We start from the raw sequence: 23595 nt of genomic DNA on the forward strand, positions 1-23595 counted from the left end.
ACAGATAGACAGGAGAGGGAAAGAGACAGAAAGAGATTTAGAGAGGACTCTGAGGATTTTGTTGGGCTGCTGCCCTGGTGTTGATGAGAGGGCGAGTGAGCAAGCAAGGAGGAGAGAGGGGAAGAGAGGGAGGAGGTTCACTAATGATCCAGTGTTTGATGTTGCCTCTCAGGTCCTGAGGAGATCCACACCCTATACCACCCTAAAAACACAGTGGGGGGAGGGAAGGGGGGCTAATGGACAAGTGCACGCATACACACGCACGCACACTGAATGTTTTTCACAATTTCTACTTTTTCTGTCGTCTCCTTTATGATCTCTCATTCGTTTTTTCTTCTCATTTTCAAATCATTTTCAGTACATTTCTTTCACTGGTTCTTTCAAAAAGAGGACTCCATCTATCCTATTAGTGGAATATTAACAAAGAGAGAGAGAAGCCCCATTAGTTAAACTCCCTCTTCTACCAAACACACACACACACACCCACACACCCAGAGACTCTCATGATCAAACACACATACTTGAGTTGTCTCTTGAGCCGACCTCACTCAAGACACTGTGTCTCCTGAGCGAGTGCCCGAGGGCCAGAGATTTGAGGGCGGAAAGCTTTTAAAGCCAATTAAATGGGGCTTCTTAGAGCACCGACGCTCCCTTTTAATGCCAAACCCTGAGCTCTGTTAGCGTCTATGCTAACCCTTTTACTCCCACTAACTGCGCTTACAGTCAAGTTTGCTACCCTGGGCCGTTGCCTATCACCTGCTTGTTAATATTGAGGAATTAGTGGTCATGGAGTCAGGAGTTTTATCTGAGCTTCTAAGCTGTGATTTTAACTGTCAAAATAGTGCAAAAATCTAGCGCAAATAGCATTAGCTGCCATGATATAACCCTCTGTTTTCACTTTTCCTGGTCAACAAACTGTCCAGGCAATTTTTTTCTCACAAGTCAACCTCATATTCTTGCCTCTGCCTCAGTTCCTCCTTGCTAGTTAACCTCCTCTTTATCTTCCACTCCTCCCACAGAGAAAAAAGAAGGATGGGAACAGAGGGACAGACAGAGAAAGAGGACACAGCAGGACCTAAACCACTTCTCTTTCATGTGACACCACCAGGGCGAAGCATCAGGCAGGGGAGCATTGCTCTTTCTCTCTGATTTCCTCTCCTCCCTTAAACTTTAGTCCTCCTCCTCTCCTCTCTCCATCCCATGGAGCGTGGTGACAGCTCAGACAGCCAGACTCCTTAATTCCTCTCTTACTCCGTTAATCTGTCATCTTTATCAGGCCGGGGAGAGGGGGGAGCTGTGTGAGGAAAGGAGGGGGGTGACAGGCGAGGACGTGGGGTGGGCCGCCAGCCGCAGCCCCCCGATCAATCTCCACATTACAGCTGACAGAATGGTGCTAATAACTTATTGATCCCCCCTCCGCACGCCGGGGCCTCCGCCGGCCCTGAAAGCCCTGCCATTGATTGGCTTACGGGCCGATGCAGCTGGGAGAGGGACGGGAGGAGGCGGGAGGGCTGGGGGTGGGTGATGGAAATGGGGAGAGAGGCGCCTCTGCTCATGCTGAGGGGAGGATGTGCCACTGCCAACACGTGCAAAAGTATACAGAAATACAGCTCCACGCACTGCTCGTCTGTTGTTTTTTTTCTAACAGGAAGAGAGAAATTAGAGAGATGGAGAAAAAAAACAGCTAGAGAGGAAGAATAGAAATCATGGGAAGAAAATATGTAGTCAACTGTCTATAGTATATAATTCATAGCTGAAATGTACTGTAGCAATCATCTGGTGCACAGGTGGTGATGCACAAGAAGTAATGCTTCCAGCAGCAGTAGCTGTTTTTTGTTTGGCTGTGATAGCTGCTGTTATGATAGTTACTAAGAAAAACTTGTGAATGGTAATAAGACATATTTTACATATGAGTTTTAAAAAAAAATGGAAATAATATGGACGGACACACACAAAAAAAACATCTCAGTACATCTGGCCTGAAAATCACTGAAAATTAAATCTTTCAAAGCTTTCTGTGTCTGTCATCCCAACGTTCATCTGTCTTCTTCCGCTTACAGCAGCTGTTGCTAAGCAACAATTCTGCATATCAATATTCTTATCAAAACAACATTCAAGTCACAGGTTATTAAGGGCTATTAAAGTTTTAAACATGTCAATGGACAACGTGGAAATCTGATTCTACTCAAGTATTGAGGGTGAAAGACGTCAAAGTACAGCAGACATTTCTCAGTTATTAAGTGATCTTTGTGAAATGAAATGCAAAAAAATAAAAAACCTACACACAGAGCAATGACTCTCCAGCAAAGATGGCAAAAAAATGGAATTTCTGGATTATAATTTCTGTTTTTATTCTTTTCTTTAGATGCTCTGAAAGGCAGAAAGGCAGTCTATTCTTACTATTTATTATTTATTTGAGTCATCTGTGAATGTCATCCCAACAGAAGTGATAGTATGTTGTTATGAACAATAACATTGAGAAGCCATTTTGTTATGCCAGTACAATTAGATTCCTATTAAACAGTGGGATGTTTTAAAATATTTATTACCCACATTCCCTAAGCAAATATCATCAGAAACATTGGAGTGTTTACTTTTGTTTAGAATTGCCTTTCTATGCTAATCATGTAATAAGTAACTGGTAATATTTTAAAAGCGCTCCTCATTCACAATCAGTTTGAAAAAAAATAATGAAAAGGTCTTGCACAAACACAATGGGCTGCAGATTCACACGCAAGCTAACATCTAAAAGTAAGCATTTAAAACCACACACGGAAAGGTGTACACGCATAAACACACACATACAAAAACATGCTCAAGCCCCAAACCGCTGTTACAACCCCCAACCACACACACACCAACACACTGCAACTGCCTCTGGGAGTCTGAGTGGGGAGGGAGCAGAGAGAGAGAGAGAGAGAGAGAGAGAGAGAGAGAGAGAGAGAGAGAGAGAGAGAGAGAGAGAGAGAGAGAGAGAGAGAGAGAGAGAGAGAGAGAGAGCGGCCCAAAAACACCTTATCTGCCTGCTTGAGTCTCCGGTCTGACCGCAGAGCCACGGTTTACAGTCTCCACAGGCAGCCAGACTCTCAGCGTCGGCGCCCCTGCCCCCCAACCTCCCTCCCTCCTCCCTCCCCTCCACCTCTCACAGAGCCTCCGAATAGCCAGCGGCTGGGGAGTGAGAGAGCGAACGAGGGAAGGAAGGATAGAGAGCAGAAGAGAAGGAGGGAGGCAGTTCTCCTGTCTGTCCCTCAGATTTAATTAACGGCCCACTCTGGCGCAGAGACGACCCGGCAAGCCTGCTTCCCTTTCCTCCTGACCCACACACATGCACGCACACACATACACACAGAGCCGTCCGCCGCCATAGCTGCCGCCTGCCCTCCCCTGATACCACCACCGCACTCATTCATCTCTCTTTCCTCTATCTGTCCATTTCCAAATGTTTCTTCCATCACTGCATCTCTGTTTCTCGCTGTTGCAGACTTTTCCTTCGTCTTTTACTTAATTTCCCTCCTCTTATTCTTCTTGTCTCTCTGATTCTCTCCCTCCACCATTAATCGGTAAATGTGAAACACTTTTTGGAGGATAAGTCAAATAGGAGAGTTAACCACCATCTCATCCATCTCCAAGTCAAATAATCCGTTGCACACAAAACTTCATACACATTACACCCACCTACAGTATGTACTTGGACCCAAATTTCAACCTGTGTTGATTTTGCGTGGGCACGCATCTGTATAACTGTGTGTAATTGTGTGTTTGTGAATGTGTGCGCGTCTAATTTCACTGGCAGACAGAATTAGAGCCAGTGGCTGATCGGATTGGACTTGTTTACAGACACGGAGCGAGCCGCTTAGGCAGCCTGTTAAATCTCCCTTTAATGCTCAAACAGACAGATTTTAGGGTCTTGGACCCACTCTGGCATAGGCCACGCTGTGCTCAACCCCTCCTCTGTCACCACCCCCACCCACCTTCATCCGGTCGTGTCTTCCTTCATTAAGATAACTATTCAGGGCTCAGATTTCTCCATTAAGTTTAGCAGCTGATTAGGCCGGTATTTTGGTGGAAATCAGTCCCAAACTGGGGTCTAAGACACTGCCTGGGTTGGCTGTCTAGTAGTCTAATACCCTCCACCTTCCACCCACCCTGCCTGATATCACAGGTACCGTATGGGCAATTAATCTGGCAGACAGAAGAGATGTGCACATAGAGAGAAGGTATGGAGGTGTTGGGTCTGGGCTGATTATGCCACTTGCTGTGCCTGTGGCTAATGGGATAAGAAGGAACAGGACATACCCTGGGTAACAGTGGGGCAAATGTATGGTCACTGATAAAAAAGGAAACCTGTTTTTTAATGAGGGGTAAATGTATGTGCTTACAAACTGTTTGGATTTGCTGATGAAATGTGATTCATTTTTTCATGATCAATAGTTTAGATATACATTTTTCCTGTAGACAAAAGTCAGCACAAATATCACTTCTAATAGTAATAACTGTAATTAATACTAAACTGACTTCTATGTGGGGAAAATATCCTGCCAAACATTTTTATGCCTAATAAATAATATACGAAGAGAATATTGGAGCATATTGTAAAATCAGTGCAAAAATCTAAGTTGAGATAAAGTTCATAGTTGTTTACAAAACTGATGTAAATTAGACCAGTTCAAACTGTTTCAAAAAAGTACTGACAATCAAATTAATTAATGATAAAAAAAAATATATATATGATTAGGTTGCTGATAAAGCTTTGATGAGGCATTGTTGTGAATATCATACCTTGTTGGGTAAGAGAACACTAAACGTGATGAAAATAGGTAAACTTAACCCAATGTCGAAGAAACATCCACTACAGTAGGATGATCGCTGATTAGTGATACCCAGCAAGGCTGATTTACAGCCATATGTCTTTGATGGCCGCACAATAGCCTCATACAACCTACTTGACAAATAGCTGTGATTAAATGCAGTCTGTGTTCTGTCTGTAAGCTGTCAGAAAAGCTCTTAGCTTAGCACATGCACACCATGGTTCCTCTGCTCACATGAAACTGGATTAATAGCAAACAAAGCTATTTATTCAGAGGTAATTTAAAACAGCGGGTTTAACAAAAAAATCCTGGAGTGCGGCAGAGAATGTAGGAAGAACATTAAGTAATCAACTTGAGAGCGACCTTCAGGAATTAGTAATCAGCTTATAAATTCCCCCAATCACACAAATTAGAGTAAATTAAATGGGTAATGGAGTGTTTACATATGTTACAGGAGATGTATGGGGGGGATAGAACTTCCGTCGGGATGCAAAGGAAGAAAGAGAGAAAGACTGAAAAATGGAAATGGAGAAAGACATAACACATCCGAAACTCTTCCTGCATTATCCACACATAACGACAACCTTAAAACACACATACAGCATTACTGGGGGTCTTACCTGTGTGTCCAGTACTGCTGTTGTGGTCAGAGGCTGACTGGCCCTCGGGCATGCCGTGCTGTCTGGTGTGGTGCAGGTTGGAGATGATTGTAGAGAGGTCACTGTCACGACTGTAACACACACACACACGCACGCACGCATACACACACACACACACACAGGAGAGAGAGAGGAGAAACACTTGTATGAGCAACCCCAAACAGAGGTAATACCACAAACACAGTCTTAACCAGTATGTGATACATTGGCGGTGTATCAATTCATAATATTTCACATACTACTCACCACAGAAATCCTGCATCCAGACAGCACCGTTCTCTCCAAAATGCATAGCTCGACACAAACTTGGTAGCTACAAGTGTGTGTCCTGTCAACGGGCTCTTAGCTCCGAGGTGTGTAATACACTCTGACAGACTACCGCATCCAGCACTTTTGGGTCTCATCCCTACTCATCTTCCACACTAAGATGTATTAACGAACATATTCACAACTCATAAGTAGTTTAGCAGCTTAAAACCTGATTATGGCTCTTTTTTAAAATGAGGCTGCCAACAGCTGTTTCACAGCAATATGACAATTGAATCATGTGAAAAGACAGATGACGAGTATTAAGACAATACATTATATCAGCGGCTCACTAACTGATTAGAAATGTAAAAAGACAACACAGTGAATCTGTGGTATGTGAAACCGACGTATGACAAAACTGAACCATACCTTCACTTCAACAAGAGGTCTTATCACAACAAAACTGTTGACAATAGTCTTAAACACGCTGCCCTGCCCTTCAGCACCTAAAGGAGAAGCAGGAGGAGGGTTCACAGATTAGACCCAGATTTGGTTGGAGCCACTCTGCCCTTCCCAGTGCGCCACCAGCCGCCTTCTTTAACCTCACCACACCAGTAGAACCACACAACTGTGTCATGGAGGTATTTCATTTGCAATCTGATTACCATCCTGATCGCATTAAATGGCATAATGATGGGAAATGGGCGCTTAGCGTTTGAGGGGAGTATAACAGCCGAGCACTACAAGTGTTTTCATGGTGTAATAGCAAACAGCTTGTGTGGTAGGAGGTTCAGGGTTGAATATTATTTAGCTTCCGTTCTAAAAATCATTTTATGTTATATGAATGTGACATACATGCTACATTAAAGAGAGTTCAAAGCCTGTTCATACACTCTCTCATTTTCTCCACAAAATAAGCCTAAAAACATGCATTAGTTAGTCAGTTTGATTGTATCAGACTCCTCTCGTGTCAGCAGGAATCTCGTTTATAGGCTTAACTGGCAAGTTTATTGAAAGCAGAATCATCTATGAAGGGGGTCTGGTATGACACGGCAAGCAGAGTTTATGGGACAGAAGCGGTGAATGGTTCTTAGCTGCCACCACTATGACGAGGCCACACTGTTTGCGGCTGCTGGATTTGGGTTTTTACAGTCCCATGATTACAGGCTCCCGCTGTAATGTCAGGCTGTCGGTCGCCAAGCTGTTTTCCACACGCTAACAGGAAAGATGAAGGGGAGCGTAGAGGGCCTAATGCTGGCCGTGCTGGCTTCACCAGTCACCTTTCAGTCACAGAGAAGCAATGACTCAGAAAACAGTCCCAGACAAAACAGTCACCACCGGTTGCTAAGCAGGGAGACGCTTGATTGGACTGTGACTGCAAACTTTTTAGACTAATGATAGACTTCTTTCTAGAATGTAACTTGCTAAAATTAGTAGCTATCTGTGTCTGAGAGCCCAACGGTTTTCTTCAAAAAGAAAATGAGATGAGTGAAGGTTTTTTAATTGTGCTCTAAGTCATATAATAATGTATCTGCGTCACCTAGTGACTCCAAAACACACATCACACACACTGCAGTTACACACTCCACTGTGAGAAACTGCAGCTAAATCCATCAATCAGCAAGCTGTGTTAAAACACCACCCTCTGTCCATCACTCAAAGTGATCATGATAATGCCATCCTGAACTTCTCAGAGAGGTTATGGGGTTATTATCCCCTGGCAAAGTGGCTGCTCTAAGCCATGAACGGCAAGGACATTGTTAGTGGGGTAATTAGCGCACTTTTCCTGAGCTGTCCCGCCTCGGCTTGGGCTAATGAGGACCTAGGCCTATCCCTACCCTTCACTGCCCTCCCTCAACCCCCTCCTCCACTCTTTCTGTGGGTGGAGGCAAGGTCATACTCAAGCCGTGGAAAATGGAGAGGGGGGTGGGGATGGTGTTTAAAACCCAGTCACCTGAGTCAGCGCTCCCTAAGGAGCTCCTAAGGAGCTCCTAGGGCCGGGGTTAGCCAGGAAGGACGGGGGCCACGGAGAGGATGGAGGGGGGTTATATTATGGCTGTGGGGCCTGATAGCTAAGAAGGACATGAGCCGCCTTCTTATCACACAGGTGCACGCTGTAAACAATCATCTCATCCGCAGCTCATCCCTAAACTGGTCAATACCGCCCCTTCATCCCAGACCACAGGTTAGATACACTGACCCAGACACGGGGATGACTAATATGTGTTGATACTCAAAGTCTGTCATGGATACTACTGCTGTCCAACATGAGATGATATCACAATGCCTCAGTAAGAAATCACATTTCTACTAGTACTGGCTATCATATCGAAACCATATCTGAGTTTTAGCAACGATACCAAGCAATACATAACCCTAACGTTCATTTAACAACTAAATGACCAACTTCTTTATGCATCTGTGCTAACTTCATGATTTTCATCATGAAACAGCATTCGATGCCAACTTTTAGTATTTGATACTCACACTTCAAATTTCTACTGCTGTTTTCTTGAATGTTTCTAGCTTATGTATTCTTAGGCTATTCTAAATAAACCATCATAGCGCCTATAAATAAATAACAACATACTGTGAATAATTTTTCAAACTTTCACAGAAATTGTAATTCTTACTTATTGCTGAATCACACATCTCCAATTTCTAACTTTGAGAACATAAAGCAGAGTTGTCCAGGATATTTTAATTTTGAATCACACGTCAACCAAAAAAATTAAATTGGCCACTATTTTAGTAAGTGTTGATGAATTCCATCTGCCAGATCAGCTGCGTGGGCTCTTTCTTTTGTTAAGAAAAGGTTGTGCTCCTCTTTTCCATTACAGTGGGAGTTACAATTCATAATGGTCCAAACAACAAGAAAAGACTCTTCCCCTGGCACAGCGAGCCGACTCGGTATAAACGCCCAATAGTGCCCTGCTGTGGCGTTGGCACGTGGAGCTGAGGTGGCGGGGCTGGAGGTCACAGTGTGAGTTGGCAGAAGCTGGCAGCCCAGGCACCCTGACGCCATGTCTCACACCACCACTGGGAAAGTGCTGACAGACAGACAGCAGGGATGTGAAGGTGGAGGGGTGGAGGAGGAGAAAGAGAGCGAGACAGAGAAGAGAGAGAGAGAGACAGGTCGCAAGCAGTGTGTAACATCTGGTGCTCGCAGGTTTACTGTGTAGCCTCCACTGCTCTCCAGACAACAGCCCAAACACACAGCCCACCTCAACCTGCACAGGGGGCCCACAGCAACAAATTCAAATTCTACCAGGCAAAATGCAATATTCAACAACCCCAGCATATTAAGGTATAGACTTGGGCAAGAATGCTGAGAGAACAAGGGAACGAGTGAAGTTTTTTCAATGCTCTGCAGGAAAAAAAACGATTTAGGAAATAACTATTCTTAAGGAAAGATAAAGCTTAAGGCAGGAAATGGATCTGTTCCATACACATTTTATGTTCTGTCTGATTCCTGTGAGCAACGGAAATACAATTGTCATGCTGCTCACAATTGGATCGAAAGGCAGCCCGCAACTGGGAACCCAGCAAGCAGAGGGGGTAATGAATAAATACAGAAATAGATACATAAATAAGTAAGAGTTGCCCTGGCCTCAGTTGGGCTTCACTTCTCCTTGTTGTTTCTTCGCTGTACAGTCTGACATGAGGTCGATAAGGCAGCCAAGGGAAAAAAGAAAAGTACAATGGAAATAGGGTAAGACCGCCATGTTGCATTTAGGTTCATGTACACTCTGCTGGGTTTACTGTTAATTTCTCTTCTGGCTTACACTTTTCTGGGCTGCTATCTTTCTCATTTTTTCAATTTGGAAAGAAATTCTTCAGCAGTTTTAAGGAACATTTCAATTGACAAGAATAAAAAAAAATGTTATATTTTCATCATGTGATGTAATTCTTTTGAGCCTCTGAAGAGCACACTGTTTCACTGTAGATGCTGTATGAAAGGCCAACGCTCTTATTATCTTCAGCTAATTTCAACATAAGACAGGAAATGATATATAGTAAACACTGTGTTCCTCACATGCGGAATGATGAACCTCCTGCTTCAAGCCGACGCCAAATCTACGACTTAATTACTGGAAGAATACTGACGCTGTGCTTCAACGGGCAGATAACAGACAAAACACTTTTCTATGTGGAAATAATGAACTTCTTGCAGCTAGCCAACGCCCAATCAACTGCTAACTTGCTGCGACTTTGTTGCCATGGAAAACAAATGTAAACAAAGCCAAAAATTCTCCAAACGGAAAGCTCTTCTAGAAAGCTATAAAACCTCCAAGCTCACTAATTAGTGCTTTAGGGGAGAGCCATTTCCAGTAATTTCACACTGTCCGTGACCCCTTACTGGCATAAGGCAATGACACAGTTGTTCAATAAAGCCAGAGGACAAAATGTCAAACACAATAGAAATACAGTGGCTAACTCAGCATCAGTGGCTCGTTCACTGGTTATTGCACAGATTGAGTGTGGTGTACCCCTTAACAAATATGAGCCAATGCTGCTCCATGAAAAAATCAGTTTTTAAGCAGGGACTGTAAAGGAAAACAGAGAAAACACTAATAGTAGTACTATCAGATTCTTGTGAAGGTTTATCTAAATCTTCTATTTGGTTTGGTTCTTAAGGAGTCTTCTACCAGCATGAACCTACAACAAAAACTACTGCAGCACTGCAGATTTCTCTCACTGAGCACCAATGCTCATGCTGCCTCCGTTTTTCACCATGACGACAACAGTTCAGACCTACTATAACCAGGTCTATCAAAATTATGCCCACAATGACTTCTAACTATAACTACACTGATTAAGACAAAATTAAGTCCAAAAGATGGGTTGTTAGTTCTCTGGTCAAATCAGGGTTGCTTGTTTCAATCAGCTTTCCTCCCAATTGAGTGGATGAGTGCAGGAGAAGATGGCCGGTACAGGCCTCTATGATGAAAAAAAAAAGTTTGGTTTGGTACAAATTTGCATTTTTTATATTTTTGTCTGTCTAGGGGGAAAGGTCTGCAGCCCTTATGACGGCCTCTCTCGTCCTACTTAATTTATTTTTACCACAATAATACTTTTTTTTATAGATGAGAGTGATCAAATACCAAATGGCCTCATGCATGATTAAAAACAAAGAAACCGCCTTAGTTTGTTTTGCTGAAGGTAATAATGGGTATGGTGGATTTTTTTCTTAAGAGCGCAGGCTGGAAGGCAGACGTCAGCGGGTGTAACTTATAAAATCCAGGGTTGGTTGCCTGGTAATTACCCAGACTCTCAGTCAGCACTTTTCAATCAAAGCCTTGTTATCTACGGCCAACTGAAACAAACACTAAGGTAGGCTTTGTTTTGACCTTGAGTAAAACATTAAAATCCAAAGTTACTGCCATCAATTATTCAGTCCCTGAGATGAAATCCATAAATCAGTGTTAACGAATCCAATTCAGATACAAACAATCTGCAGCACCGACTCCAAGGCAATACACCAAGGTGATAACATAACTAGATTTTGTTTCCACCTCTCAGTTCCTGTATGTTGCACAGGAGCCACATTAGACCTTGGTTCTGATACCCCAAGGAGCGTCTGTGTACACTTTATTGTGCTGTATTGATAATGATTATTTGGTTGGCTTCGGGGCTTGGCTTCAGCCTCTAGATGCTCTGTGCTTATTCAGCAGGACAAGTGCAGATCTGTGGAGCTCATACTAAACTGTCTGTAAAGCCGGCGACTATTAACATTAATCTGGTTAAAAGAAGGTGTACCTTCTTATAATGAACTTGAGAAGACGTCTGGATGAAGATGAACTATGAAGACATCTGTTGACACTAACAGACAAATCCAACAATCAGTCACGTGAACTAATCAAACTATCTACTCTTTACAGCAGTATATCTAACTATGCACTGAAAAGTATAAACTATTTCCATAGTAGTGCCACCTGAGGTTAATTTTCTATGTGAAGCACTGCTATCATATAATATTTTGGATAAACACTTGACAAACGCTGCTTCATTGTACCCATGTAGATTAAAGTGCAGTTACAGTGGGCAGGTTGCAGCATCCAAGTGGGTGTGACACGCCAGCTCTGATGATGTGTGGATGAGACAGCACAGATACACTCACACATGTATACAGAGGCCCTGTATTTTTCACATCCATTGGCCAAATCCAATTTGTTAAGACCCTTCTACGACTCACTTACGAAGCTGCGGTCAATGGAAATCACATTTCCGTGATTGGACATCCCATTATCCCTTTCGTCCAGACCCGCATTGGGGGATAAAGCAGGGCTGAGACGGATGCCCAGGACAGACCGGAGCTGCGGCTCCAGCGAGTCCGTCGCCTTTCAAAGGGTAAAAGCCTGACATATTAGTCATAAGTGTTCTTTAAATTCATTATCATCTTAACACGCCAGCGGCACAAGTGTCAGGGGGAGGGGAAGCCCTCTTAAATGAGGTTAGTGGATCCATTTAAAGCTTCACAGTTGCTGTGCTGTCCGCCGTGTCACACGCAAATCTCAAGACATGAAAAACACCCCCCCCTCTCAACACCCCCCCCTCTTAATGAGGTTGCACAAGCTGCTTATAATGCAGCTGGGGACTTTCTGAGGTTAATCAATGAACAGCTTCTGCATTATATCGGTCCATAGTCTGATTTCTGAATCATATAAATCTGTTTATGTACCAAGTAATAGCAAATCCACATGATGTTTATTTCAGATTTCAAATGTGTACATGTCAAAAGGATGAATCACGATCCTCGATCACGATAGGAAAACTTTGAAAATTCTAATCTGATTTTTTTTAGTTTGTTACTAAAAAAGCAGAGTGCACAGAGAGGCAGGACTGCTCCCATCAGAGCCCATTTGATTCATCTTAATGAGATGACCTCACTGTAACCCTGTCAATGCAAGTGCGTGTTTGTGTGTGTGTGTGTGTGTGTGTGTGTGTGTGTGTGTGTGTGTGTGTGTGTGTGTGTGTGTGTGTGTGTGTGTGTGTGTGTGTGTGTGTGTGTGTGTGTTTGTGTGTCTGAAGATATGAACGTGATTATTCACTTGACAAACCAAGTCTAATGTGTTTACAACTCCTGAGCACTCTTCTCCATTTATTAATGTGAAATTTTCAGTTTTGACAATTAAGCTGCCATTTACTGATTCACACCACAAGGCAACATTTTTGATTTCATGAATAAACCACTGACATTTTTGGTGTCATTCAAGCTGTACTTCTGATACATACCACAAGTTGTGTTTTTACTATGGATGACGCCTACTACTTCTAAACCATAACAATGGCAGGACTGAAACAAAATATTCCTGTTAAAGACCGTGTAAAGTGAATTCAGACATTTTCTTCTAAACACATTAAATAGGTCATAAATGTATTTCTAAAAAAGGTGTAAAAAGCATTTCAACCATTTAGATTTGAATTGTGGAGCTAGGCTTCACAAACTGTGTTCAAGATTTCTGTGTTCAGGATTTAGTGGGCGGGTCTGAAAATCACCACCACGTAAACCCGCCCCTGCTGCTGTAGAGGTATAAATCAGGTATAAATACATTCAGCACGCACGCTACTACTACTACAGTCTTCAGTTAGCCAGTTAGCTGAGTTAGCCACCGAGCTAGCCGCTGGGCTAGCAGCTGAGTTAGCAGCAGAAAGCTCTCAGACGTAGCCTCCATGTTTCTGGTAGAGGTGGTGACTTGGCGCTTTTCCACTACACAGTTCCAGCACGACTCGGCTCGGCTCGACTTCTTTTGCATTTCCACTAGGGATACCTAGGGGTACCTGGTACCTGGTATTTTCTTAGTACCTGCCCTGGTGAGGTTCCAAGCGAGCCGAGCCGATACTAAATGTGACGTCAACAGACTGCCGGCCACTGATTGGTCGGAAGAGTTGTCGCTGGAAGAGTCATGAGCCGTCCCACATAAGAATCAAACCCAGCATTTTTAAATACCGGCAACAGCGTTACAACCATATGGCTCAATTTTCTTGCGTTGTGTGTGACAAAAAGCCACAAACAGCAGCAAGTACACCACTGCCTCAATGTCCTCCATTGTTTATGTGTTTTGTTTCGCGTATAAAACGAAGTCACGGCAGTTTCGCAGAGCCGTGCTATGACGACCCCACCCACATTGAGTAGGTACTTTTTTGTAATGGAAAAGGTCTGTTGTGGAACCGTACCGAGTCGAGGCGAGTCGTGCTGGAACTGTGTAGTGGAAAAGCGCCATAAAAGTACCAGGTACCAGGTACTATCCCTAATGGAAATGCAAAAAAACATTGATTGACAGGTGACACTTGGTAGGGGGCGCGGTTTCAGCAAACTCGGCGGGCACACCACAGCGTTTGGGAGCAGAGACAGAGGCTGTTTTTTACACAACTTTGAAGCCTAATTTAATGTATTTGGCGATTTTTTAATCATTCAAATTTGGCAGGGTGGTTAACAACACACTTTTCTGTGGTATGTCAAACTCAGAACACATATTTATTCTTACTTTACATGGACTTTCCTTCTGAATTGATGAAATTAACTACAGGACTGTGAAGGATGAGGATCCAGAAACTGACTGTTTTCAGATGCATGACATAATGTGCTTTTTATATCTACTAAAGTGTTTTTGCTTATTTTATGCCCTCAACTCTTAAATTAAACTGTTAATTGGGCAGCAACAGTAGATGTATTTGAAGATTAGTATAGATTTGAATTGTAATCACAAAATAAAATGAAAAAGTGCAATAAGAGGACATGAAGATATAACTTATAATTGTTTTATATTACCATAATATGATTAATCCTCTCCCAAACACAGCACAGGATGGGATGAAGCACACAGTGGTGACTTAGGCGACTCACTCCTTCAATATCAAGTCAAGACAGATATACAGAGACTTGGCAGGAGCCACAAAACGCAAACCAACAAACCAATTAACACTTTCAAAACTCAGCACGCATCCTTCCATTACACATCCCGAAGCGAAAGCCATGAATGACATGTTAGTAGAATATAAACCCAGTAGAGTTCTGAGATCTACTGACTCAGTCAGATAGTGGAGCCCAGAGTTCAAACCAGACATGGTGAAGCAGCTTTTAGCTGTTATGCTGCACACAACTGGAACAAACTACCAGCAGAACTGAAATCAGCCGTTGAAATCAACTGTGAACATTTTTAAATCCAGCTTAGAAACACTTCTCTTCTCCTGTGCTTACGATTTAGCTCTTTCAAAGCACTTTAAATTTTAATCATTCATTTGCACTGTATGTCCTTTTAATGATTTTAAAGCAAATTTTATGATTTATTTATGATTTTATTTCTCTCTCTTTCTATTTTTCTGAACTTCTGTTAAATGTTTGTTTGTAGCACATTGAGTTGCCATTGTGTATGAAATGCGCTATATAAATAAAGCTGCCTTGCCTTGCCTTGCCTTGCCTTGCCTTGCCATGAATACATTTTTGAAATACAGTTCTTTGTCTTTTTGTCTCAAAATTAGCCTTTAGCATCTAAAAATGATCATAAAATCACTTTTGTCCGGAGGCGCCATTTAAAGAAAAGAGTTGTTAGCTTTTACACAGGATCTGAGGAAAAGCAAACAAAACAGACCACTTATAAGTATTATCTATTTTTGATAAAAGTGGAACCTCAGACACTGGCATGACTTTTCCTTTTTGTGGTGATTTCACAATGTGCTGTGGTTATTATGTGTCAGCATGTATGAAAGAAAACTTGATCAAAAGGTAAAATATCTTGCATATTAACTGGTACCTGATATAACAACATTTGACCCAAATGTCAAACTTGCTTACATTATTCTTCAGACTACATTGAAGCCATGGCCATGGAAGTAATAGGTACCTCACCTCTTTCTCATTATACTGTAATGCAACTCGTCCTCCTGCTTGATGTGGGCATGATCCCCACTGGCCCGCTCGCTGCCTTCGCTGTCGTCACTGCTGAAGATGGAGGCCAGCTCCTTCTTGGGCACCCGGTTTGGGGGAAGGGGGATGGTGCGTTTTTCAGCCAAGCGCCCGCGGTTCTGCACACGGCAAAAAGAAAAGGAGGCACCTCAGTAACAGGATTCATCAATCCTAGACTCTTAAATACTAAACACGATGGTACCAGTGTTGTGTTGTAATTCAGTTCCATTTGTTTCATATAATGTGCACCTTTCCTGTATTTGCTTATGTTTTCCTTATTTGCACTGCCTTTCTTGACTCTGCATGGGTTGTCAAATCGTTAAATGTTTCTTCATTTTCTTGTATTACTTTATGCAGCATTTTCCCCCTCATTTTGGCAATTTGCATTTGTTTGTTTCAAGTTGCAGCAATCCCAACCAGTGGTACATGGACCTCAGGGAGTACTCCCTGGAAAGATTGTGGAGTAGTTTAACTAATTTGAAAAAATAGACATTGATTTTTTTTTTTTAATCTGCATATTGAGTCATTTGTAACACCTGAACACTGCCTGTATGGATTAAATATGGATGGAAACTAGCTCGCGAGTGAGTAGAAAAGTCTAAATAACTAAAAGTCATGGATATATACTTGAAATAAATAGCTTAATAATAAATTGTTTAAATATCAAAATTGTTATTAATTATTATATTGGTGATAAATTGTTATATCTAGGTTTCCCATTATAATAGTTAAGCTAAAACATTTTGCTAAAAGTGATAAATAACCTGCTAAAATATTTGGCTAAATCTACAGTAAAGGTAAAACCATTTAACCACTTTGGTGATAGCTATGGATAAATGGTTGAAACATGCAGTTTCTGGCACTCAAAGTGATCATATAAGGATGCACACAGCTGAGTTCAATTAAATACTGTAAATATCCACTTTCATTAAATGTTGTTGAGATGAACACATTTGTAACATGACAGGTGGTGTTAATCTGACAGGGAAGTAAGCGTACATCAGTTAAACATTTTGGAAACTAATGCAGTAAACCTTAACACAACATATTGTTTTAAAATAACAAGAAGGTAAAAACATTTTTTTTACAAGCTTCCAGCAAAAACTGGTTCCACGGCAACAATAAAAACGTCAGCGTGGCTGGCACTGTGACTGTTATTCAGCCGCCAGCCAGGTATCATCAGGCCATGTTTACTCATTGTGAATAAATTATGAAGTAATACTGAAAGAATCCACCTATACTTTGTGCGAGGTCAGCTGGATATGAATTATGGAGTAAGTTCGTTTTGGCACAAGCTGTTTCCTTCAAAAACACAAAACATGAAAGTTTACCATACTTTTCTACTCTAAAGCCAAACTGATGTTGGAAAAAGTTGGTGTTTACTTTGTTCCAAAGATGCTAGGAGGAAGAGGAGAAAAGAAGAGATAATGACAAGAGTAAGGTCCTGGGGGCATTAGGAGTTGAAGCTGGGCGACCTTTAATGTGACCTGAAGAGGTCACTGCAGATTAACATAGTCCTATCACAGAGAGATGGGAAGAGGGGGAGGAACAGGGGAGAGAGGAGTAGAGGAGGGAAGAGAAATGGAGAGAGTAGAGGAGATAGAGCCAAGGGGAGAAAATTGGAAAAGAACAACAATGGGTTGTGGAGAAAAGTTAAAAGGGAGGAGAGTGAGAGCGGATGTGGGTTTGTGCAGGAGAGAGTATATAAAAGGTGAGAGAAAATACAGAAATAAAAGAGAATGTGGTGAGTCAAAACATGATACAGGAAGGTATGTCCGGTGTGGGAGAGTGGACTTGGATTTGAAACGATATTCCCCTCTCTCATTCCCTCTCCGTGTGCCTACATCTCTGCTCTTACTCCTGGTACTTTCAAGCCCTCCAGCTATCCCTTCCACCACACGCAACCCCTCTCTCCACCACTCCTCCCCTCTCCCTCCTTCCATCCCAGGAGGCGCGGCAGCATGAGTGGCAGGCGGGGGCAGGAGGAGGGATTTGGGGGCTCCTAGCCAAGAGGCAAACAGGTGCAGCCCCTCTGGAGTCTCTCAAATGGCAGACATTAAAAAGAGTTTGGAGGGGGGGGGGGGGGATGAAAACATCCCCCAGGATGAGCAGGCCAAAGAGTTCTGCACATTTCTCTTCTTTCTCTTTTTTTTCCGTGTCGTGCCAGAAAAGAGGTTTTTCCCCCTTTCTTCTCTCCTGTCGCAGCTTTCTACAAGTTCTGCTCCAGCTTTTGAGGACACTGGATCACTTTCTAATATTTCTACTGATTCCACACAAGCCTTTGCTTTAGGAAGTCAGTGCCGGAGCTCCAACAGGGAGTTGGGAGGGGTGTTAGGGGGTGACGGGAGTGAATCATCACATCAAGAACAACACTCTTGCATGTATGCAACCACCATTACATCTGTCAGACACACACATCTGTTAAATACAAATTCTCCACCTCCAAGACTCTTTATTGCTCTCTTCAGATCGTAAGGGAAAACACACAAGTGCACATGCGCACTACACACTACACACTCCACCTACACACACACACACACACACACACACACACACACACACACACACACACACACACACACACACACACACACACACACACCTGTTCCTGTTCCTTAGAAATCCCCTCCAAAGCGGGGGATTTTACTTGGAGCATGCCAGCAATATAGTATATACAAGAATAGTTTGTCTAACAGCAGTCGTGACTGTGGCGGTGTATTTGAGTGTGTGTGAGAGTGTAGACAACCACCCACATGGCCGTGACATACCCAGGCTGACAGCCCCCCCCCCTCTTCCTCCCTCTTCTCTCCTCCCGGAAAGCCCCGATCCTTTCTTTAGTGGCACTGACGCAGAACTGGGGGTGAGCTCCCACTGCTTCCGGCAACACTTCCGCAGCACGGGGGAGGGCTCTCCGAAACAAAACATGAAGCAAAACACACCCCTGGCAGCCCACGTAGGAGCGCTCAAAGGAAGAACGCTCAGGCACGTACGTGCACGCACAAACACACACGGGTGTGCGCAGAGCTGAGGCAACCTTACTGTGTGTGGTCAGCCTCCTTTCAGCCATGGAAAAAAGTCTCTCATAAAAGTCCCACTAAAAGCACCTCTATGAATATCGCCTCCCACGCTTTCTGTCTGACAGGCAGCCAAGAAATATATCTGGTGTTCACATTTACACAAAAAAAAAAAAAATAGACATACAGATGCACAGACACACTGACATCATTTGACACAATCAAGACAGGCAATTAAAATGGTCTTGATGGTCTTATCAGTACATATATTATTCAAACATTAATTATAATAATAACAATAATAATAATATTAATAATAATACTACGGGAACTTTCCAGCAGTACAGTATAGCAGTATAGATACAGTCTGCTCTGAGAAACCTACAAACTGAACTTCACCTGAAAAATGCTGAATGATTCAAACAGATTACTGCAAGTCTGATACTGAAAGTTCAGGCAAACAGCAGTGCAGGTGTTCATATTACATAAGAGATCTATGTATATACACTACATTAAACAGCCATAATATCTTTTTATTACCCAGCATGTCTTTAACAAACTAGTGCTGCCTAACTAAACACCATTCACTTCCGTTCATGTTATTAATTTGTGACCATACACTTGAAAGTTCAACTTTTAAGTGTAATTGTTATTTCACTAATCTTATTGAATTGTTCTACAACACATTTATATTGGCACACTGATATTGTTTAAGATGTGTCTGTTTTTTCCCCTCGTAATGCATGATACAATTAAACAGTAATTTACGTTGTTTAGGCCAATGGGACAACATGTTACTTTCACGTGTTTATACATAGTATACTGTAAAATCATAATATTTCTCTGTTAATTATAACTTTTTAAGGTTATGATTGTCTTTTGTTTTTGGAAGTTGGAAGTTGCACTACTTTGAAATGGTAAAACTACACAATGTTTAATCAGTAAACAAGCAGAAGTTGAATTGAATTCAAAAGTTTAATTTTAACTCGGATTAATTCTGTAATTCTGTAATTTTAGTTTTAGTGAATAGCCAGATTATTTTCACTGCCCTTTCATATCTCAAGTCTCTGAATGGCAGTGAATGCAATTTAGTGAAGTAGGATGAGATTTACTGGACACAATGTAGAGGTCAAATGAAGTCAACAGGTCTTTTAAGGGCCAAAAAACATCCTCTGCATACATTCTTATTCAATTAATAGAAATGAGAAACAAAGCTTTAATATTTCAAAGAAAAACATTAATCTGGTGAGCGATGTGCTCACATTAGCACCAATATACGTTCCAGTGACTCATTTGGACGGCTTCTTGAGTTCACAAATTCTTAGCGAGGGTTTGGATTAAAAGCAACAAAATGCTCTTGTAATGTGTTAAGTGGAAAACAATAAAGGCTAATATCACAGCTGTGCACTGGCCAGTGAAGGCGTTAAAAATCAAGCAGAAATTATAAAAGCAATCTAATTTTTTTTCTCTCTAAATTTATCTCAGACTTTTAAATAAGCTCTTGGTGGAAAAGAGGACTAATAAGTGTTTTTTCTTTCTCCTTGCGTTATTTCCTGAAAGGTGCAGCGCCCTGCCGCTGGCTCCAACCAGCATTAGTGAGCACACACACACACACACACACACACACACACACACACATACACACACACACGCGCACACAGCGGTAGCAGCCCGTGACATTCCTGCAGCTGCGGCGCTCTCTCTCCCTTGCACGCGCCCCCCCAGCGATCCCCCTGGGGGACGAATGCCTAATGAGTCACGCGCCTGTCTGCCGTTACCTCGTAGTGTGTGTGTGTGTGTGTGTTTGTGTGTGTGTGTGCATGTTTGTGTGTGTGTGCGTGTGTGTGTGTGTGTGTGTGTGTGTGTGTGTGTGTGTGTGTGTGTGTGTAGGCGGGATGGCGGGCCGACTTGGCGCGAGCACTCGGGGAAAGGGGGGAGGGGGGGATGAGGAGACGACAGAGAAGGAGAGAGGGGAAAAAAATGAGCGTGAGGAGGGTGGGATGGGGGGAGGGGGGGGGTGAAGCGGTCATTAATGCGCTCACATAAGAGCTCTGAAACAAGGCCAAAACAAACAATTTGTCTGCTGTGTGTTTGTGTGAGCCTGAGATCCAGGTCATCACTAAATACAAATTGCAATTTTTTACTTGTTTAGTCTCACCTCCTTGTCTCTAACTTCACTGCACGCAAAGCCACCCTGACATTTTCACAGGTGCACCTCTGAGGGGTGATTAGCTGTAAATTCATCAGCTTTCGTCAAATTGAGATCACCCAGTATGCAAACATGACGGCTATAACCGGATTACTGTGAATAATCAGATTAAAGTAACAGTTTGATTAAAGTGTTTACATGGTTCGCAGTGAGCAGATTTCCCCAGTAACCTAATAATAAAGTTTATTGGTGATGTTTGATAGTCGGGATAATATATGTAAGAATATGCAGTCGCTTGTAGAAAGTATCTTATTAGCGTCACAACGAGGAGAAAATGGAGACACTGAGTTGATCGTTTTCGCTTTGATGAATTCACAAAGCACCTAAATGCAATCTCTATTACTTCTAGTGTCCGTTGTGGCATAAAAGTTATTTTGCTATCTTCCCGAAATAATTTTGGTATATTTTGTGTCTGACCACCTCTAGCCACCAGCCATGACACTGTTTGTTTATAGAAACAGCCATTTGCATCCGATGTACTCCATGACCTCTCTGTTACATGTGCAGAATCAAACCTGAAGTGAAAGAAATCCAACAAAGGCCAACTATACTGCATAGAGAAAACCTGACTTACATTTGCCTAATATGATTATGATCAAATTATTAGTGCGCACATAAACAAAGTTACAGCAATATCTGCGAGAACAGTTAAGTTTATTCGCAGCATATGTCTGTAAACGTGTAATTGGAAACATGTTGAACTCTTCTGGCATAAAAATATAATACTCATATAGACACTTATTTACACAGGTGAAGAAACACCACTATGCATACAAACACACACTCGCCAAAAGCAGGTTAACACACTGGTATGTTCATTTATACAGCGTAGCCACTTATAATCACATACTTCTCATTATTGTGCGAAACCACATTCATTTGTACATGTGTATAAATCCATATTCATTCCTGTTACCCCGCTATCAGATTGATAGTTTATTTACTGCTTGTTTGTTTGTTTCAACTCGGCTGTATATATATTCAACGTGTTTCTATGATGTAACAGGAAAACATCAACTTTATACTCGTCAATAATGATGTCATTATTTGTGGTGCCAAACAGACCATACATAAACATAATTAGCAACATTTTCACCTAATTCAGTTAAAGCCACAGACTATAATATTCTGTGACTTCATACTACATCAAAGACAGTGTCTACTTATGTATTTGTGAATGGCTTTTGCCGTGTTGTTCTTGATTTGCTGTGAAAATATTTCTGAAAATCACATATCAGCATCATCAACAGGTGCAACTTGATAAATCGGATTTGTATTTTGTCAAAACCAGAGCATGGAGAGTATCTTTGAGTTTTTAGTGTATATGTGATATATTATTTGTTTTTAAAAACACTACATAGCTTGGTCTTACACTTTCAGTCAATTATTTTGAGGTTTTGAATACATTTTGGTTGGAGGAAGTTATTTAGACAACTGTAATAGCAAGTTGTTTCCTTCAAGCTTCAAGTTTAAGATACTGGATTGATGTCTAAATACAGCCTGAGTGGCTCCACATGCTGTGCATTGTTTCATACATATTGTACAAAGAACATTTCAGAAATTAAGCTATGAATTTGCCACAAGATCCGGCACCAACCCTATTGAGTAAAACTCCTTATGAGCGAAAACATACTTGGCAAAATAAATCTGATTTTGGATATCAGTGTGTATGTGTGTGTGTGTGTGTGTGTGTGTGTGTGTGTGTGTGTGTGTGTGTGTGTGTGTGTGTGTGTGTGTGTGTGTGTGTGTGTGTGTGTGTGTGTGCGTGTGCGTGTGCATGTGTGTATGCGGTTTAAGTACAGACTTTAGGCAACACTTGGTTGTTCAAGGCTGTGTGAGCAAAAGAGAGAAAAAAAAAAAAGCACTGTGGGGCGGACAGGCATGCGACCAAGTCCCCCTCCTCCCCACACACAGACACACACACACACACAAACACACACACACGCTCATGCTCTCTTGCACCCTCGGCCCCCACGCGCTGAGCCGAGCGGGCAGTTTCAGTCCAGTGGAGCGGCACAGGGCAAGGGGGGAGGGATGGGGGATGGGGGCAGAGGGGGGTGCACAGAGGGAGATAGGCGGCGAGGTGGCGGGGAAGGGAGGGGTACTGCTGGGGCGGCGCTGGGAGGTCAGTGGCGGTGCAGTCAAGCGTGCCAGCGCGCCTCTCGCTCTCCCCTTTCCCTCTTGTTTCTCTCTCTCCTTCCTCCTCCCTTATTCTCTCCCTCTCAGTGTTTGGATAGGCCCACTGAGCTCTGCAGGAGGTCTATACGGACAGGTAACAACTGGGCCTTTCTCCCCCCAGACAAACAAACGGGAAGTGGAGGCAAGTGTGAGGATGTGGTTCATAAATGAAACTGAGGTTTTCTGTTGTTTGGTCGGGTTAAATTTAACCAAGAAACTCATTTAAAGCTGAACAAATCCATTAAATACACTGGAACGGTTAAAAAATTAGATTTGAACGACTCAGGTGAGGTTCAGACAAGTTACAAGTTCATATGCGTCCACACTTAAGTTATGAAATAAAGTCTACAATAATTTGAACGATGAGCATCAGTTACACTATGGAAACGAAACCAAGATAAACGTTGTTTTAGGTTTTATTTGTATTTAATCTTTCTTATTGACTTTTAGTATCCTCTACACTATTGATAATGTATCACAAAACTGTATTCAAATACAAAATGTAATATTCTTTGTTTATCTTTAGCTTATCTAATTCATTATTCACTCATTTTGAATTGGGTGAATCAAT

At 42.3% G+C, this 23595-nt stretch overlaps 1 protein-coding gene across 1 annotated transcript in view; it reads right to left on the bottom strand.

Annotated features, from left to right (window-relative positions):
* The window catches only part of samd11 (sterile alpha motif domain containing 11), a 51098-nt gene that overhangs the window by 21726 nt on the left and 5777 nt on the right, over positions 1 to 23595 (bottom strand). The window contains exons 3-4 of the mRNA XM_062426740.1: positions 15567 to 15742; positions 5429 to 5538 (exon numbers count right to left, since the gene is read on the bottom strand). Of these exons, the coding sequence (XP_062282724.1) occupies positions 5429 to 5538; positions 15567 to 15742 (286 nt within the window). The remainder of the gene's footprint in view (positions 1 to 5428; positions 5539 to 15566; positions 15743 to 23595) is intronic.

This window comes from Scomber scombrus, chromosome 10 (genome assembly GCF_963691925.1).
Source record: "Scomber scombrus chromosome 10, fScoSco1.1, whole genome shotgun sequence".
NCBI lineage: Eukaryota > Metazoa > Chordata > Actinopteri > Scombriformes > Scombridae > Scomber > Scomber scombrus.